The following is a 17,990-nucleotide window of genomic DNA, read 5'->3' as shown; positions in this document are numbered from 1 at the left end:
CCCATAGTAACTGGACCCCGTGTGGTCAACTAGCTGAAGCCATGGCAGGAGGAATGTCTTATGGGAACAGAAAAGGTTTGGTCCTGTCCTAGGCAATGAGCATTCCTTGGGCCGGATTACATGTCACCCAACGAACCTCTGGTCACAGAGGAGCTGCCCTGGGGAGACAAAAGAGGAGGGTTCCAGTGTCTGGGAGAGGACATCCCCGAGGGGGTTCGGGTTCTGCGTCTGAGCAATGGGGCCATCCCTAGTCCTGGTCCTGCCTGACTCATGGGTGACAGCATCCTGGGCAGAGCCTCTCAAGGCCCTGTTGGAACTGCAGCAGATGACTGCAAAGCTACTTGGGTCATCTGGACATAAGGGCTCCTTTGGGACCTTACTGTAGCAGCATGGCCCAGCGAGTGCAATGAAAGAATACACCTTTGATCACACCGGCTCCTTAGGAGTATGTGACAAAGGTGAGGGAAAACAAAACAGCTCACTTGATTGAGGCTACTCTGCAGGCAGAGAGCTTAGAGACAGACACTCGGGTTCCAGGCCTGCTCCATGGGCCAAGCTTGACTTTCTCTGCTGCCACTTCCCACTGTACAGGGGAGCTGATACCTCCCTCTTGGATCCTGATAGTTAAACAAGACATATATAATACAAAACGTGCAAATGCAATATTCTGTGAACTGAAAATGCAAGCCCAAACATTCCCATATGCCCTTTAAATAATTACCCTGTACTTTCTTTAGCATTTTTTCACCACCCTCTAACATAGCACCTGTGTGCTACTTCATTACATATCCATAAATTAAGCTGAGTGCTCTGAGGGTAGGAGGCTTGTGTATCTCAGCTTCCTGTACTTGGCACACACTAAGTACTCAGTAAATCACTGAACAAAATATTACGAATTAAAAGGATGTGGGCACTTGTTTTAGAAGAAACTCATACCCCTCAACTGTGATTGAAGGAAATTCTCTGTTGGGGATAGTTTCTGAATATGGGAGAAAATGGGCTTAGAAGGCAGACTTCAGTAGCTGTGTGATCCCAGACAAATGACTTAACCTCGTAGGGCCTCATTTTCATCTGAAAAATAAGACTAATAAAATCGAGGCAAAGGGATTATAAGGATTATGTGCGAAAAGCCCACAGGCAGGTACTTGGTGTTACCTGTTATTCCTCATAAAGATGCTTCATAAGCACTGCTGTCACTACATTCTTGGATTTTCCATCTTATTCTATTCAATAAAGACATGTCATTAACTGTTAAGCTGTGGTTCCTAGTTTTATCCTGCTGTCTCATAAATTCACAAATCTCATGACTCAATTTTGGCTCAGAAAAAAATAAAAAGGTTGCAACACAGCTGGATGTGAGAAACAAACTGGTTTGCTCTTTCTGCCTCTTACACGTTTTGCTGCTGGGCACACTGGGTCAGAGAGAGACCCTCACTGACAAACTGGGACCGATCCTGATTCCCTGGAGACCATCATTTATTTTTGGTAAATGCCATCCATGAATATACACAGTATCATTCCCACAGAACAGTCTATAGCATTAAAAGTCTTGAAGGTAACAGTTGAAAAAAAGAATTCACAATGTTCAGATTCTTCAATAATTTAATGTTCTATGCCCTTAAGGCTGTTAGGCCTTAAGGTATCCAGGTCTGGTTATGTCCCAGCGATAACGGCCTGTTGCATTGAAGTATGCCAAATACACAGCAAAGTTCAGAAATTCCAAGTGCTTCTTCATTTGAACATATTTGGCTTCTCTCCTTTGTAACAGGGGTTTGATTTTCCTGGTAATGAATGACTTAAAATAAGGTGCTTAAAAATTCCACACTGAGTCTCAAAATAGTGAACAAACACTATTTTAAAATGCCCTCTGAGCCTCAGTTTGCCCTTCTGTAAAATGAAGGAGCTGGGCTGGAGTTTGTTTTTGCAGACCATACCACGGATGGGTGAACAAAATTCACTGTCACAAACCCCAGCAGTGAGGAGGGAGAGGAGAGCAGAGCTGCAAATGCGGATGTGGGCGTGGGGTGGAGGGGTTGAGACAGGGCAGCAAGTGGCTGGAAAACTGGCCTTCAGCAGGTCAATGTCAGCTCTGAACTTTCAGGTCTCAAAAGTACATCTTTGTCTTTTGATCTGATGGATTTGGTCTAATATGATTGTCTCTCATTCCAGTGTGTGTGGTCACTGTAGATATATGTACAGAATTAAATATTCCACTCATTTAATTTATAAACCATAATGAAACCAGTCAGATATTTCCCTTCACCAGCAGACCTTTCATTGAAAAAGGAAAGCAAGTTAATAAGCAAATTACAGCAACTTCAGAAATTCCATTAAACGTTCAGAGAGGCATGATTCATTTTGGAGTTCAATTATACGTTCAAGGAATCAGTTATTACCATCATAGAGACAACTACTGTAACGTTTTAGCCATGCAGGATTATCCCTGTTTAGTGTGGTTCAACTGTGGGCCCTGCTGCCTCTGGTGAAGGCCCTCAGCAAGTTCTTTGCACAAACAACACCCTGCAGGACGGCCCCTTCCTGTTTGACACAGCCTTGTCTCAGAACTTGGGGCCAAAGTAATTAAAAAGCAAGCTGATGCCAAACTGTAACAGGGACTCCTGAGGCCAGTGGTACAGAACTCAGGCCAGAGGGCACCCTGTGACTTCTCCAGGCACTGCCCATTCATAAGCTGACAAAACATAACCTCTAAAGACGAAACTCCAATTACCAAAAACAAACAGGAGTCCAGCATAACCTACGGTACTTCCTCTTGGAATGGAGAACCATCTCACGTGCCAGAAGGTAAAGGGTGACCTGCGGTCCCGTCTGCTGATCACTCCAAGTGCCTGCTGGAGAGTCTGGGACAGTGCTGAGGGAGTGAGGCAGCCGTCAGCAAAGACCCCACCAGTCCAGGCAGTGGTCCCCTCTGAAAGGGCACAGGCTCTCATGATGCCAGGCGTCCCAGCCTGGACCTCAGCACACAGGACCTGCTGGGGTCACATAACCTTTCTGAGAACGTGATTCTGTCAAAACCCAAACCTTTTCTTGACCAAAGGCTGATCTGGTGAACCGAATCCTACCTTGGTGGCTGCCCCTTTGCCGGGACATATTTCAGATCCTAACGGAAACCGCAAGAACAGCCCATGGGATCAAAGTGCTAAGCTCTCACCTCTCTCCCAAACCATCGAGCTGATGCTCTTGATTCATGTCACTTTCAGAGATTGTGGTCACCAGAAAAGCGCTTCAAAACACTTCACGGCTTCCTACTAAATGCAGAAATGTGTCAAGACAGGCATCGCCGCCAACTTTCCTTGGTTTTAAAACTTTAAAAACAAAAGAGTTCCCTAACCATAAGCCAGTCCTCATGCGTCCTGCATCCCCTAAGGGGGACTGAGGCATAAAAACACACAACTACAAAATACTCCCTAGGGAAATGCAAGGTGCTCAGAAAACCAACACCTCCTTCCCAGACATCTTACCAGGTCAGCACAGAAGTGGTGAAGACTCATCAGAAAACACGAGTACTCCAGAAACTGAGCTTGAAACACTGAACATGATTTCCTAATGATCCTTCTCACAGCCCCGCATCCCCTCCTCCTGGCTGCCCCGAGAGGGGAGACGCCCCATTCTGGCCAGGGAAGAGGGAGCCCAGGAGACAGCGGTTGCCCTTCCCTCTGGATCCGGGCACATACCACCTCTGCTCGCAGGTCAGAGAATCAGGCTCTGAGAATTCAATGCTAAATGTGATAGCTTTGCACCGTGGAACTGGCCAGTAGCTGCAAACGGCCATGGGGCTCACCAGAAGACGGGGTCCATCGTTGTGGCGGGACAGGCTATAAGTAACTCGTGCTCCTCTGCTCCACGCCTGCATCAGTCCTATGCCTACCTGAGCAGTGGAATTAAAGCGGCTGGGCTGTCACTCTCAAGCACCACCCGACGGTCCTTTCCTTGCCACCCTCCCCGCAAACCACCTCTTGCCCACTCCAAGGTCTGTATCCTTTCCAGAGAGGGTCCTGGATGTTACCTGGAAAGCAGAACAAGAACTCTGAAAAACACGACTTAGGGAAGAAGTCCACACAGAAAAGTAAGATCTGGCTGAGATTTCCGTAGCGACCCAGCCCTCAGCAGACAGACTCCAGGAAAAGAGGGCAAGAAGCGCCGGAGCTCCAGGGCGTGGGCCCCGCTGCAGGGACGGCGTCCTGCTGGCCTTCTGATGGGGACGCACCATGCCCCTCAGCTGCACTGTACATTCACCAGTGGTCATAAGTTTCTGGTACTGCTGGGGGGCGGCAGGGTGGGGGGAGTGGCAGAACGTCCTGCCCGCTCTTCCAGACTCTACACGTCATAACGGTTCAAACTGTATGAGTTCGGGTAGCTCTGCCGGCTGTACTGGAAGTGATCTGTCAGGATGCTGTTGAGGCCATACTGATAGTCCCCATGCTGGGGGAAGAGGACGCCGTTGTGGGGTTTCTCCGGGGGGCTCCAGTGATGCTGCTTACTGCTCAGGTCCCCTGTCGTGACAGGGAGGAGGTGCTTCCGGGCTTGCTGATTCGCATCATACTTGGTCTGCAAAGTCGAGAGAGCAGTGAGGGCAACGGCTCCTTCCCCAGGACGCGTGCAGAGGGCAGAGGGGGCTCGAGATTCATGACCAAACAGCCTTCAAGGCTGCCTCAAGTGTCCACCCGAGCAAGGCGGGGCATGGCCAGTGGGTTGTTATGAGCCAGCCCCCATCTTTACACTAGAATGAAGAGAAGCTTTGCAAGGAGGGAGTGAAATCCCCGACAAAGCCTCCACAGACCCAAGAGCCACACTGGGGCGGTGCGTGGGCCTGGGGTCATCTGTGCCAGAAAAGGAAGCCCGGGGCGGGTGGGGCCGTGCCAAAACCATAAACTGGCCAGTGGCAAAGCTGGCAGCTGGAACCCAGGGCTCTTGGCTCCAGGCGAGGCCCCTTCCTTTCCCCGTCTCTTTGTGCCTCTCTTGGCATCGAAGGGGCAGCTTCCCCCACTTCAGACTCACCTTGTTGTACAGAAAGACCCCCAGGATGGCCGTCATCATGCCCAGGACATTGGTGCTGGTGACCGGGTTTCGCAGCATGATCAGGGACACTGTGATGACCATGATTCTCTTGGTGGCGTTGGCGACCGAGTAGCTCAGGGGGCTGATAAGGTTGAGGATGCTGAAGGCGATGACATTCTGGGCAAAGTTACAGAAGCCGCTGACAGCCAGGAGCAGAAGCGTCCAAGGCCACTGGGACACGTAGGTCTGCAGAGACAGGGGAGTGAGAACAGCACTGCGGTCACATGCTTGCCCTGGCAGGGGTGGCATCACAGAGTGGCATCACAGAGTCGCTTATCAGGGTCACCCCGTCGGTGGGAAGCAGACCCAGGCGGGTCACCGTGTGATACCAGGTGCTTTGTATACACCACCTCTGACCCTCATGACACTCTGCACGGCACAAACAACAATAATAATGATCACCACCCATTCCTGCTGAGGAAGCGGAGGCTGGAGGGAGGAAGTCCGGTACCCAAAGGGCGCAGAGCATCACATGAACCAAAGCCTTCCCTTGTCCCCGGACAGGGAGAGCCAGGGCTCTGGGATAGCAGAGCACGGCCTGCACACTGGACATCATCTCAGTCTGTTCAGGCTGCTGTAACTAAATACCACAGGCAGGGGTCCTTACAAACAAGAGATGTTCAGGCAGAGGCTCTGGGTCTGTCCCATCACTGGGAGCCCCCGGGCAAACTGCTTGACCTCTCTGGTTGCAGTGTCTTCATCTATGCAGTGGAAGAGACTGATCCCTGATGAGCCTGCACGATGCTGCTGCTGTGAGGATCAAATGCAATTGTGGCTTCGAAAGTGCTTTAAAACAATCCCAAGCCAAACAAACACAAGATGATGTTATCATCAAAACTTGAGTTTAACATCTGACCCTCGCCGGAACAAGACCATTCTGATGAAGGGGGCCCAGAAGTCAAGGAACCACAACTAATGGACATCTGGACCACAGAACCTCTCAAAGAGCTTGGGCTGATCCTAGGCCAATTCTCGGGCTGCTCTGGCCTTGGCCACAGGCCACAGCTGGCTCCTCCAGGATGGGAGCTGCAGCAGTCTTAGGGTGGCTGCCTGACTCTATCTCAACCGCTGTCTGAAAGGGGAGGATCATGCAGTCCTCTTAAAGGTGAGGGAGATGCGCCTAGGTGACCAGCTCAGAATCGCCTGGAGCACTGCCTTAGCTGGGGTAGTGGCCTCTGTGAGGCACAGGAGCCCACCAGCATGACTTCAAGGTGAGCTGGCCTGTTCTCCCAGGAATCCTTCCCTAAGGTGGCCTGATAAGGACTTCCAAGTTAGTTTTACAAGGCAGCCAGCTTGTATAGATATGCATCTCCCAGGACAGGAACCCAGCCAATCCAGTTTTTTTTTTTTTTAAACTGACATACAATAAAGTCCAGTATTTCTTCCTCCTGGTGAATTATTCCATGTGTTTTAACACATATATTGATCCGTGTAGCCAACACCACAATCAGGATTCAGTTCAGCACCATCACCCTCAAAACACTCCCGGGGGGGGGTTCTTTGTGCAAACCCCCTCCCCCAACCTAGGCAACCACGATGTGTTCTTCAACATAGGTTTGTCTTTTGGAGATTGTCCTCTAAGCGGAATGATACTGCATGGAACCTTCTCAGACAGGTTTCTTTCATTCCACATGATGCCTCTTCACATCCACCCAAACTGCTGTAAGGGATAACAGTTGGTACCCTTCTTATTGCTGAGTAAAGTTCCACTGTACGAACATACTGGTTTCTTTATCCATTCACCTGCTGAAGGACATCTGGGTTGTTCCCAATACTTTGTGGTCACGAATAGAGCTGCTATGAACATTTATGTACAGGCTTCTGTGTGAACCTGAGTTTCATTTCTCTACAGTAAATACCCAGGAGTGAGACTGCTGGGTCATATGGTCAATGTATAACCTCAGAAGAAACTCCCAAATGTTTTCCAGAGTGGCTGCACCATTTTGCACTTGCTCCAACAACATACGAGAATTCCAGCTGTGCCCAATACTGGACAAACATGGTATTGTTGGTATTTATTATTGCAGCCATTTTAATAGGTATGAAGTGGCATCTTATCATGGTTTTAATTTGCTTTCCCCTAATAACTAATGATGTTGAACATACTCCACATGCCTACTTATGTGACACTTGTACAATCTCAATGGTGAAGTTCAAGATTTTTGCCCATTTTTAACCAAGATGTTTTCTTACTAGAGTTTTAAGAGTTCTTTATATATCCTGAATACAAGTTCTCTGTCAGTATGTCAATAGCAAGTATTTTTTCCCAGCCTGTAGGAAAAATTTTTTTCACTTGATAGTGTTTTGGGAAGCAAAAGTTTTTAATTTTGATGAAGCCCCCATTTACCAATTTTTTCTTTATAGACTTCGCTTTTGGTGGAAGGTCTAAGAACTAATCCTAAGTCATGAAGATTTTTCTCTGTTTTCTTCTAAAGGTTCCCATTTTAACTCTGAAATCTAGGTCTGGAATGCATTAAGAGTTAAATTTTGTATAATGTGTGAGGTTTAGGTCAAGGCTCAGTTTTTTGCAGATGGATGTCCAATTGTTACAGTATCGTTTGTTAAAGAAACTACCCTTTCTCCACTGAACTGCCTTTGAATCTTTGTCAAAAATCAGTTACTCACATTTGTCAGTATAGTTTCAAACTATTCTGCTACCCTGATTGATGCGTCTCTCTCTTCACCAGTATCTATACTTTTACACTGTCTTAAAATTATGTAATGTGATTCCTCCAACCTTATTCTTTTTCAAATTTACTTGGCTATTTCAATTCTTTTGCCAGTCAATATTAATTTTCCAATCAGCTTTTCTATATTAAAAAATCTGATATATAGGTATCTATCTCCATACATACACACACACAGAGATACACAGATTGGTGTGCCTCAACTTTTTTCATCAATGCCTTTGCCAAGGAGAAAATTTAAGTTAAAATTTAAGTAATGACTTTCAATTAAATTAATACTAATGAATAAGATTTTGTTGGGCTGAGAGAGTTATTATTTTGTCCTTTCAAATATGTATTTCTTTTTTTTCTCTTTCTTGTTTTAGTGCCCTGGCTATGATGTCAAGTACAATGTGGAATAGGCTTATTGAGAATGAACACCTCTACCTTATTCCTGAATTTTGGGGGGAAAGCCTTCAATCTTTCATCATTATGATGTTAGGTATATATGCCCTTGATCAAGGTGAAGTAGTTTCCTTTATTTCTAGTTTGCTGACTTTTTAAAATGAATGGATGTTAGATTTTGTCAAATGCCTTTTCTGCATCAGTTAATATGAATACATGATTTTTCTTTACTAGGCTGTTATAGAAGATTACATTGATTGATTTTCAAGTATTGAATTAGCCTTGCACTCCTGATTTAAATACCACTTTCTCATAGTGTATCATACTTTTTATATTTCACTGCATTTGATTTGGCCCAGTATTTTGTTAAGAACTTTTGCCTCCATGTTTATGAGGAGTGTTGGTCTTTTTCTTGGTTTTGTTATATGAGCCAAAAGTGCTCCTTTCACTCTTCGGTTTCTGGAGGAGATTGTGTAGAACTGGTGTTTATTTTTCCTTCAATGTTTAGTAGAAATTACCAGTAAAACCATCTGGACCTGGTGATTTCTTTTTAGAAGGTTTTAAAGCATGAATTTCATTTCTTTATGAGACTCATGTTATCTTTTTCATCTCACGTGGGTGAGCTCTGATAGTTTATGGCTTATGAGGAATTGGTCCGTTTCCTCTGTGTTGCTGCATTTATGTGCATAGAGTTGTCAGTAGTGTTCTTGCACTTTTAAGGTCTGTGGGTCCTACACTGCTATTCCCTCTTTCAGTCCTGGTATTTGTAGTGTCTTCCCATTCTCTCTCTCTTCTCTGGGCGGCGGGGGGGGGTCAGTTTTGCTTCAGTTGAAAATATTCTGTTTCCCTTGAGACTTCCACTTTGGCCATAGATTATTTAGAAATGTGCTGCTTAGTTTCCAAGTGTTTAGAGACTTTCCTGTTACCTTTCTGTTATTTACTTCTAATTCCATTATGATCAATGTACTTTGTATGTTTTCGATCCTTTTGTTAAGGTTTGTTTAATGATGAAGAGTATCTAGCTTGGTGAATGTTCCACGTGTATAGCTGAAAAGAATGTCTATTCTGCTGTTGCTGGCTATTCTATAAATGTCAGTGAGATATCCAGTTGGTTGACAGTGCTGTTTGGTTCTTTATTCTTACTGATTTTCTATAGTTCTATTGATTTTGAAGATTCTGAATACAGAATTATGTGCTGACAGCTCTTTACTTTCATACTTTAAAAATGTTATCCTACTTGTGGTTTTCAGAGTTTCTGATGAGAAACCTGCAGTCATTCAAATTGCTGTTCTCCTATAAATAATGCATCATTTTTCTCTGGCTGTTCTCAGTATTTTTTTTTCTTTGTCTTTTAACCTTTTTCTCTCTGTGGTTCAAACTGGATAATTTCTATTGATTTATCTTTAAGTTATTGGCCTTCCTCAGGCATCTCCATTCTACTACTGAGCTCATCCAATGAGTTTTTAAGTTGTTTCTTCCATTCTGAAATTTCCATTTGGTTCTTCTTTCTATCTTCTATTCTTCTCATTTATTTCAAGAGCATTCTTGCAGCATGATTATAAATCACTGCTTTGAAGTCTTTGTCTGGGGGGGAGGGTATAGCTCAGTGGTAGAGTGTGTGCTTAGCATGCATGAGGTCCTGGGTTCAATCCCCAGTACCTCTATTAAAATAAATAAATAAATAAACCTAATTACCTAACCCACAATTTAAAAAGAAAAAAACGTAAAGTCTTTGTCCAGTAATTCTATCATCTGGGTCATCCCAGTGTTGGCATCTGTTGATTATCTTTCCCCCCAAGACTTGAAATTTTCCTGGTTCTTTGTATGCCAAGTAATTTTGGATTATATCTTGGACATTTAGAATATTATAAGGCCGTGAGTCTTGTTTAGGTTCTTTGGGGCATGTCAATGTTTTGTTTTAGCAGACTCACCTGGGTCCAGGCTACAAGCTCAACCAGCCTCTGTGGGTTGCAGTTCCAATGTCAGTTTTGTTTTCAGAGCCTTCTCAGTGGTACATGGCTCTGTCCTGAGCGTGTGCTACCAGTGGTCAGGCTTAGTCCTGGGTAGCAGTCTCTCCTGTCTTGGCATGCTGTTAGGATCAAATCCTCACATGGGCAGCTCATGGGTGAGCCCAGGATTTCCTGGTGTTTTATAAGGTCGCTTTTGCCAGATTCCTCCTCTCCATGATCTCCTTGGTGCTGTCCGGTTACCTAGGGATCCCTTTTTCAGTCCTGCATTCAGAAAGCTGAGCTTGATTACCCAACTCTGCTGTGTCCTTCCCATAACTGCTCCTCCATTCGGGGGCCAAGCAGTGGGAGGATGAAGAGAGAAAAAAATGCAACAGGGGCTAATCAGCATCCCAGGTGCCTGGGGGACCCTGCCACCGCCACCACCGTGGGATAGCTGGGGGCCCAGGACGCGAGAGAACAGAGGAAACAGGGAAAACAGGGGATTCCCTCTACTCTCTCTGAGCATCAGGAACCTCCTTTCCCCTCCGCAAGCCAGCACAGAGGGCTTCTCGCGCTGCTCTCACCCAGTGCCCACTTCTGCATTCTGAGCTGCCTCGTCGAGTCCAGGCTGGATACAGGAGGCAAAAGAAAGGCAACCTCACAGCTGGCTCAGCGGGACTTTGAAGTCTGGTTTTCTCCCCAGCCAGTCTGCTCCCATTTACTTTTTTTTTCCCTTTTTTTTTTTTTTTTTTTTTTTTTTACAGTTGTCAACTACCTCCTTCTCGCACCCCATCCAAGGTTTAACACTAGGCCACCTACTCCAGAGTCCAGCAACCTGTGCCTGGCTTTGGCTGAGTTGTTGGCAGTAGGGCTGGGCACATCTGAGAACTGCCCATTGTAGCCTTTAATTCTTGGTCACGGGGAGAGTGGCAGAGCCCAGCTGATGGTCTCCGACCTGAGCCTCCTCTCTCCCACTATAGAGCACTGCACTGTGACAGAGCTAACTCGCCTGGCCTCTGTGGGAGACACAGGGCAGAGTCAAGAGGCCCCGAGAGGAACGCCACCTTCAGGCTGCAGCACTGGGAATACCGTGTGCTCCTGGGCTGCCATAAAAATGCACAAGGGCCCCATCGAGGTAAGAAATATATGGCCTCAATGAGAAAAGAGGTTACCAAAGGTAATGCAAGAAAGGTCATTACTAGAAGAAAATGGAAACAAGTCCTAAATACAAGAGAAAGCCAAGCAAAGAGAGTAAAGCAAAGCCTGCATATATGTGTCAGCGAGCATGTGTACACACAGACACTGGTGAAGTGTAACAGAACAGCGTAAAAGAACGGATATCAAACCTACGGACGATATCATGCAGCCAATAAAAGGGACGACGAGGAAGAACTAATAGGTCAGTATGGAGTGATCTCCAGGACATGTTACTGAGTGAAAAGTGCAAGACACTCTTTTCTAAATATCTAAAAAGTCACCTTTTGTGTAAGGAGGAGGGAGGTATGAATACATCTGGCCCTTCTTATCTGTGGGGATTGGCTCTAGGAGCCCTTAAATCTGAGGATGCTCAAGGCTCTTGTATGAAATGGCACAGTGCAATTTATAGAGTCAGCCCTCCTTATCTGTGGGTTTCACATCTGCAGAATCAACCAACCAAGGGCTGAAATTTCCTTCCTCGGTTGAATACAAGCGCTTGAAACCTGTGACTATGGAGGGCCGATTGTATATACAAATTTACTAAAGTTTGAGAAAAGAAACACTGGGAGGGTCAACCAAGATCATAAAAATGGCTAAGTCTGGGATGGGGGGAGGGTGGAGGCACCAAGGACTGAAGCCAGACTTCTTTGAATAAACCCTGTCATATCGTATGGATTTGTAAATATAAAGGTTTGACGTATTCAGTGGGGAAAAAATATTGCCTAAAAATTGAAAACAAATGGAAGTAAAGGAACTCAACTGCACAAAAAGTTGGTGACACATGCATGTTGTGAAAACAGTTATTTCAAGTGCCCTTAGAACACAGTATTTCAGTTGTACGTCTTTAATGAAACCTGTTTTAAGGACAAACAAAGCTGCAAAGAAATCTTAACCATTTCCCAGTACCCTCCCTGCAGTTGTCCCATGGGGATTCTCACTCTGAAGCTATTATCTATGTATACGGGAGAATCATGTGCACAACTACCTTGGTAGTACATGTGAATGAGAAATGTTGTGAGAAACCAAGTGTACCAGAAAACGTACAAATAAAAAAGTCAAAGCAGTGATAAATCCTGTAATGCTAAACTGGAACAAGGATGAATTGGGATGAACTCTCCCCTCTGCCACCAAATACATCTTCCTTAGTTTTTCAATGCAAAGGCTTAAAAGCAATGACAACCCAACAGCAGTAAGCACACATGGCATTCACATGGTATCTCTAAACACCACTCTCTCTGCGAAAAGCACCCTGGGTCCCTGAAGGAGTGGCTGATTGTAGGTCTGGGATGGGAGGTGCACAAGATGAGGGAGGACATCTTGCTGGACCAAAAGCTACCAAAGGCTGCTAAGTGTTATCAGAAGGGCAGGGAGCCAATAGGAATGACTCCATCAGCCCAGACAAGATAATCTGAATATTAAAAAAAAAAAATCTGCAACAGACAGACACGAGTTCACAAAGATACTGAAACATGAATAAATAAAAGAACCCTCCTGCATTCAAAAAACCCTCAACTCACTGGGCAACATCTGAAGTAAGCTCTGACTCTACTCTGAAAACTGGCGATTAAAGGAATAGAGAAGGATTCAACTGCTTCTTGCATACTGCACTTTCAGGTAACAAACTAATCCTGGTTGATGATGGAAAGAACATCATTACAGAAAATTTACAGCTAATCAATGTGGAAGGAACACAAAGCCACATTTTCCTCACCGGAAAACCAGAGGTGGCCTCCACTGTGTCCACAGGTGGTGCGAAGGATTAAAGACCAACATGGAGAAAGCAGTCAGACCTCATTATGCCCTAATAAACATTTACTCCTTGTAACTCAAGCCTGGAGGAAGCATGCCCACCTCCTTCTTATCAGGCTCTGGAGGCAGGTCTTGCAGGTGGTGGGAAGATGCTCTTTCCTGTGCTTAGATGGCTATGACTACATCTGGAGTCACTGGAAATACAGAGAGGATACCAACTAACAAAGGACTCGAGCAGTGCAAGCAGAGGTTTCAAAAGACAAAGTGAGATCTGAACCAGTCAGGCCAGGAAAGTAGCCCATGCCAGCTGGCATCTTTTTCTTCCTTGAAGCCACTGGCACAAATACCGCAGCTCTTAGCAGCTGGGAAGCAGCGTGATAGAGAAGGAAACACATGAGAAGCTGACTTCCTCGACTGCACACATGTGAGTCACCCAGGAGCTGAGTGCTAGAAGGGCTAAGTAAATATAGAGGTGTAACTCCCTGACAAAGCACCTCCTCTAGAACCAGGCAAGAAAAGGGTATGTTCTTGGCACAGCCCAACTCACCAGGTCACTGCTAACCAGGAAAGCTGAGAGGTCCACTAGGACCCACGTGGGGATCATAAAAAAGATGGCGTGGCAGCCCAAGATGTTCAGCAGCCGGAGATGGTGGATCCTCGAATCTCGTAACACCTGAAGAGAGAAAACCTCTTTAAAAGCTGATCAAAATGACAAGTGGCAAGAGGGGCTCCACTCACCCAGGCCCCAAACATGGTAGCTGTACATCAACCCTGACACCTGACCTTGATGCCAAACCTGCAAGTGCACTTATGCTGAGACACACAGCCCATGTCCAAAACAAGCATGATGTTTCATACATGAAGGACCGAGAAAAGAAAACAAACAAACAAACTCTCCAAAAAACAGCAACATTCAATGCTGGTGAAGCTACAGTGAAACAGGCACTCTGAAATAGCGCTGGTTAATATCTAGTTTGGTATGTAGTTCCAGAATACAACCAGACACAGTATATCAAGAGCCATAAACATCTCATACCCTCTGACCCAAGAACTGTAAACCTATCATGAGGAAATAACCTTGAGAAGGAAAAAACATTATGCACAAAGATGTTCATTACTGTATTGTTTATAGTGAACAGTTGGGAATAACCTGCATCTGCAATAGAGGAACTGACTGTGTCAACTGTGGTACCTGAAAAGAGTGTGATTATGACAGGAGTTAAGAGCAATAATTTTTAATGGTATGGGGGAATGTGACGTTATAACAGAAAATGAACAAAGCCAAATTTAAAACGTATCTATAATATACAACTCTAAAAACTGTGCAGAAAAAATCCCCAGCATTAACAGTAGTTCTCTTTAGGGGACAGTACGGCGACTTTCCTCAGTAATGAGGAAACCTCTGGGAGGGGGCAGGTTTCTTGGGATTCTTTGTCTCCAGCACCTACTTTGGTGCCTGGCACACACACAGTATGTACTCAGTAAGTTTTCTGATTTTTTTTTCTGTCTTGGGCTTTTCTCTATTTTTACACTGAACCTATGTGAACTTTGTAATAAAACACACAAAACCTATTTTAAAAATAAAACAACAGAGGAAAACTAGCAGAAGGGCAACAGGATTATTTTTAGTTCCAATGCCGAAGAAATCCCTATTTGGCCACTTTTTTTAGACGCCACCCGCACCCCACCCCTGAAACACCAGGTACACCCTAGATGGTGCCCGAATACCTTTTTGGAGAAAATATTCTGAAGCGAGAAGCACAACGTGGCAGCAAGGGCGCTGACAAGCCCCCACATGTCGAAGGACAGCTCGGTGACAGTGGCCAGCAGGACACCGCTGATGATGGGGATGAGTGACAGGTATACCTGCGTGGGGAGGGCAGGAGGGGCTGATGGGCCAGGGTGCAGCTGGGATGCCCAACACAGACAACCAGAGGAAAGCCTCAGCTGCTCCTCTCCCTCACCAAAGGGACACCACCCACCAAAGGTGTTAGCTATGACGCTGACACTGGGAAGGGGAGGGGCGATGGTTCTCCTAGGATCTGAGGGCAGCGCTGTGTCACCGTGGGCAGCCCCGCCCCCTATACCATCACCCCCATTAAGAGCCCCTGCTCAGGACCACAAACCGGGGCTGGTCCTAATGGGACCTGTGCACTTGCCACCACCCACACACCAGGGTCAGAAACCTCAGTCCTCCGAGATGCTGGCCAGGTCCCTTATTTCAGGCAGTTTTCCCTGGTGGAGACCCACTTCCCCACACCTTCTTCAGCTCCCCCAGCCCCTAGACGTTCTCAGATTCCTCCGCTGCATGTTCTAGGAACAGCGCTCTCCACCCACTTTAAATGCCCATCACATTGTCTGCATGTCTGTGTCTCTGCGCTCCTAACTTTAGGGCAGGTCCTCACTCATTGCTCTACCCTGGTGCCCAGCACACGGCAGACACCCAGTTACCACTGGCTGAAAGAATGAGTAACGAATGCTGGTATAGGAGGCCTTCCAGAATGCCCAAGCTTTCCAGGGCCTGGTGCATGGAGTGGCCCCTGAACTCTGGTGGCTAAACTGGCTCCCAACTTCCAGAGAAATAGGACCCATCCCTGACATTTAGCTCTTCGTACTCCTGGCTCATCCTCTCCTACCAAGGAGACTCTTACAGCATTTCAGGGATTTTTTAGGAGGGGGTGGTGAGGCCTTCCACAGCCCTCCCCACCACTGCAAGGGCAGAGCAAGGGCTCTAAATTCTGGAATTTCAGCTCCCCCACTACTTGCTGCAGCTCCCAGGCTCTCCCTTTTGAAGTCCTATTTCTTCCCTTGAGATCAGGAATGACTACCCACTTTATCTGGATAGGGTGGGGCCATAATGACTATCGTTCTTATTAGTCTCCTGCCTAAGCCATTGCCCTGTCTTTCCTCACTGTGTAAGGTTCTGGCTCCTTGCCCAAGCTAGGTACAATGTCCCTTACAACAGGAAACCTGATAAACACGATGTGATATCGAGAGATGCACCTGCACACCTCCCGGACAACTCCGACCTGGGGAGACAAGTCACACCTGACGTCACCCTGGGGGTAGGCTGCAGAGTACACCCAGATCTTGCAGGGGAAAAGATTGACTGAAAGGAAAAAATCAGCCAGAGGTGGCCCAATTTCTATAAGCTGATCCAGGGCACCACTGTTCTAAGTTACATAAAATACAGAATGCCAGAAACTGACCACATAGAAAAGAGGAGCTCTGTCCAGCATGAAATGGATTCCAGCTGGGACAACAGGAGTCCCACTTCCACTTAAGGACACAGGGCAAGGCTGTCTCTGGCTGAAACCACAGCTTCTCTCGCCCCAAGCCAGGAAATACCCTGGCTTGGCATCTGGAACAGACCCTGGATTGTGCCCAAAGCATCTTCCCTGTGCAGCTCTGGGTTCTGCGTGTTGCTTTTACTTCCATTTCCAGACATTCACAATTCCTGGCTGTTTTTATTTCAAAGACTCTGCTGGGTTTTTGCCAAAATCAGACTCCTCTGACTAGCGTCTCACTTCTGACCCTAGAAGCCCCCAACCTGGCAGCTATCTCTTGCAAAGACATGGAACTCTCTGTGAGAGTTCCGTTCCAGAAAGGAGTCAGAGGTTCCAGCCCTGATCCCACTAGAGGGGCATGGGGTGTCTGGCCAAGATGGGACCAAGTTATCCAAGTTGTCTACCAGCAACTCCAGGTAGGGAATCAAAACAGGGAGGAACGTTGCACCTAAGATGGGTGGCAGCATCCCTGAGACCATACAGCAGAGACAACTAAGGAACACACCCGACACATCACTGCCCCCAGGGTGATTCCAGAACATTAGCAGCTAAAGGGCCACCAGAGGTCTCTAAGCTGACTTCCTTATTTGACAGGAAGCCAGGCAGGCTACATGCCAGCAACCTGGACCACGTCACCAGCTGGGCAACAGCCGGTAAGCCCTTGGGGCCTCCACCTGCCCAGGGCCCTCCTAGGTTACCTTGGTGCTCTGTTTCTCTTTCATGATGATCCGGGACAGGAGGACCACCCAGATGGGCATGGTAGCCTTGACTGTAAAGAGAAGTAAGGGGCGTTCAGGGAGCCACTCTAGACCTAGAACCCACCCTGGGACCCTCTGACTCCACTGGCCTGGCAGGAAGTCTTGGCAGCCTGAGACCACTTCAGCTCTCGTCTTTCTGTGGGGCTTTCCCGCAACCCAATAATTCTGATACTTCCTGCTCATCTTCCAGTTTTCTTCTCATCCCTGTCCCTCTCCAAAACCCCTGTGCGTGTCCCGCTCCTGCTAAAAGCCTTGGCGGCCTCCATCGCCTTCGAGACAGAAGCTGACTTCTCGGCCGGGCAATCCAGGCCGTCGGGCGCACCCTGGATGATGCACTCCTACCCAAGTGCCGAAGCCCCAGGCGCCGTGCCCAGGCCGCCGCCCCCCAAACCAGCCGTGGCACCCACCGGTGTGAGCGTAGGACACGGGCACCTTCCAAATGCTGACGTGCGCAGACACTGACGCGAAGTACTTGCCGAAGGCGAGCGGCAGCACGTAGCGCGGGTAGAAGCGCGGCGGCAGCAGCGGGCCGGGCGACGGATGCGGACCGGGCCCAGGGCCCGAGACAGGCGGCGCTGGGGGCACGCGCCAGGCGCGCAGCAGAGGCGGGAGCCCCGCGCACAGCGCCAGGATGTGGCACAGCGACACGGTCACGGGGAATGGGAAGGCGCTCAGGATCACCTTGTTGACCACATTTCCCCCCGCGCTCAGCGCGTACCACAGCAGGCACAGCGCCGCCACCCGCGCGCCCTCGCGCGCCCCGCCGCCGCCTCCCGACGCTCCTGCGCCCCCAGCTCCCGCGCCCACTCCCACCGCCGCCGCCGCCGTCGCCATCCTTCCTGAGCGGCCGCCCCTTCCCGCCCGTCCGACGGCCCGACGCCGGGCGGGGGCGGAGCCGGACGG

At 47.6% G+C, this 17,990-nt stretch overlaps 1 protein-coding gene across 1 annotated transcript; it reads right to left on the bottom strand.

Annotated features, from left to right (window-relative positions):
* Positions 1-1,454: 1,454 nt before the first annotated feature.
* Positions 1,455-17,990, bottom strand: SLC35E1 (solute carrier family 35 member E1). Its single transcript, XM_074350514.1, has 6 exons — positions 17,495-17,990; positions 17,028-17,098; positions 14,771-14,908; positions 13,590-13,715; positions 5,017-5,262; positions 1,455-4,566 (listed from the first exon to the last, which is right to left on the bottom strand). Exons 1-6 carry the CDS (start codon positions 17,919-17,921, stop codon positions 4,336-4,338), a joined length of 1,239 nt encoding a protein of 412 aa, XP_074206615.1. The 5' UTR covers positions 17,922-17,990; the 3' UTR covers positions 1,455-4,335.

This window comes from Camelus bactrianus, chromosome 22 (genome assembly GCF_048773025.1).
Source record: "Camelus bactrianus isolate YW-2024 breed Bactrian camel chromosome 22, ASM4877302v1, whole genome shotgun sequence".
Lineage (NCBI taxonomy): Eukaryota > Metazoa > Chordata > Mammalia > Artiodactyla > Camelidae > Camelus > Camelus bactrianus.
The sequence above is the reverse complement of the archived record's forward strand: the minus strand, read 5'-3'. Positions and strand labels throughout refer to the sequence as shown.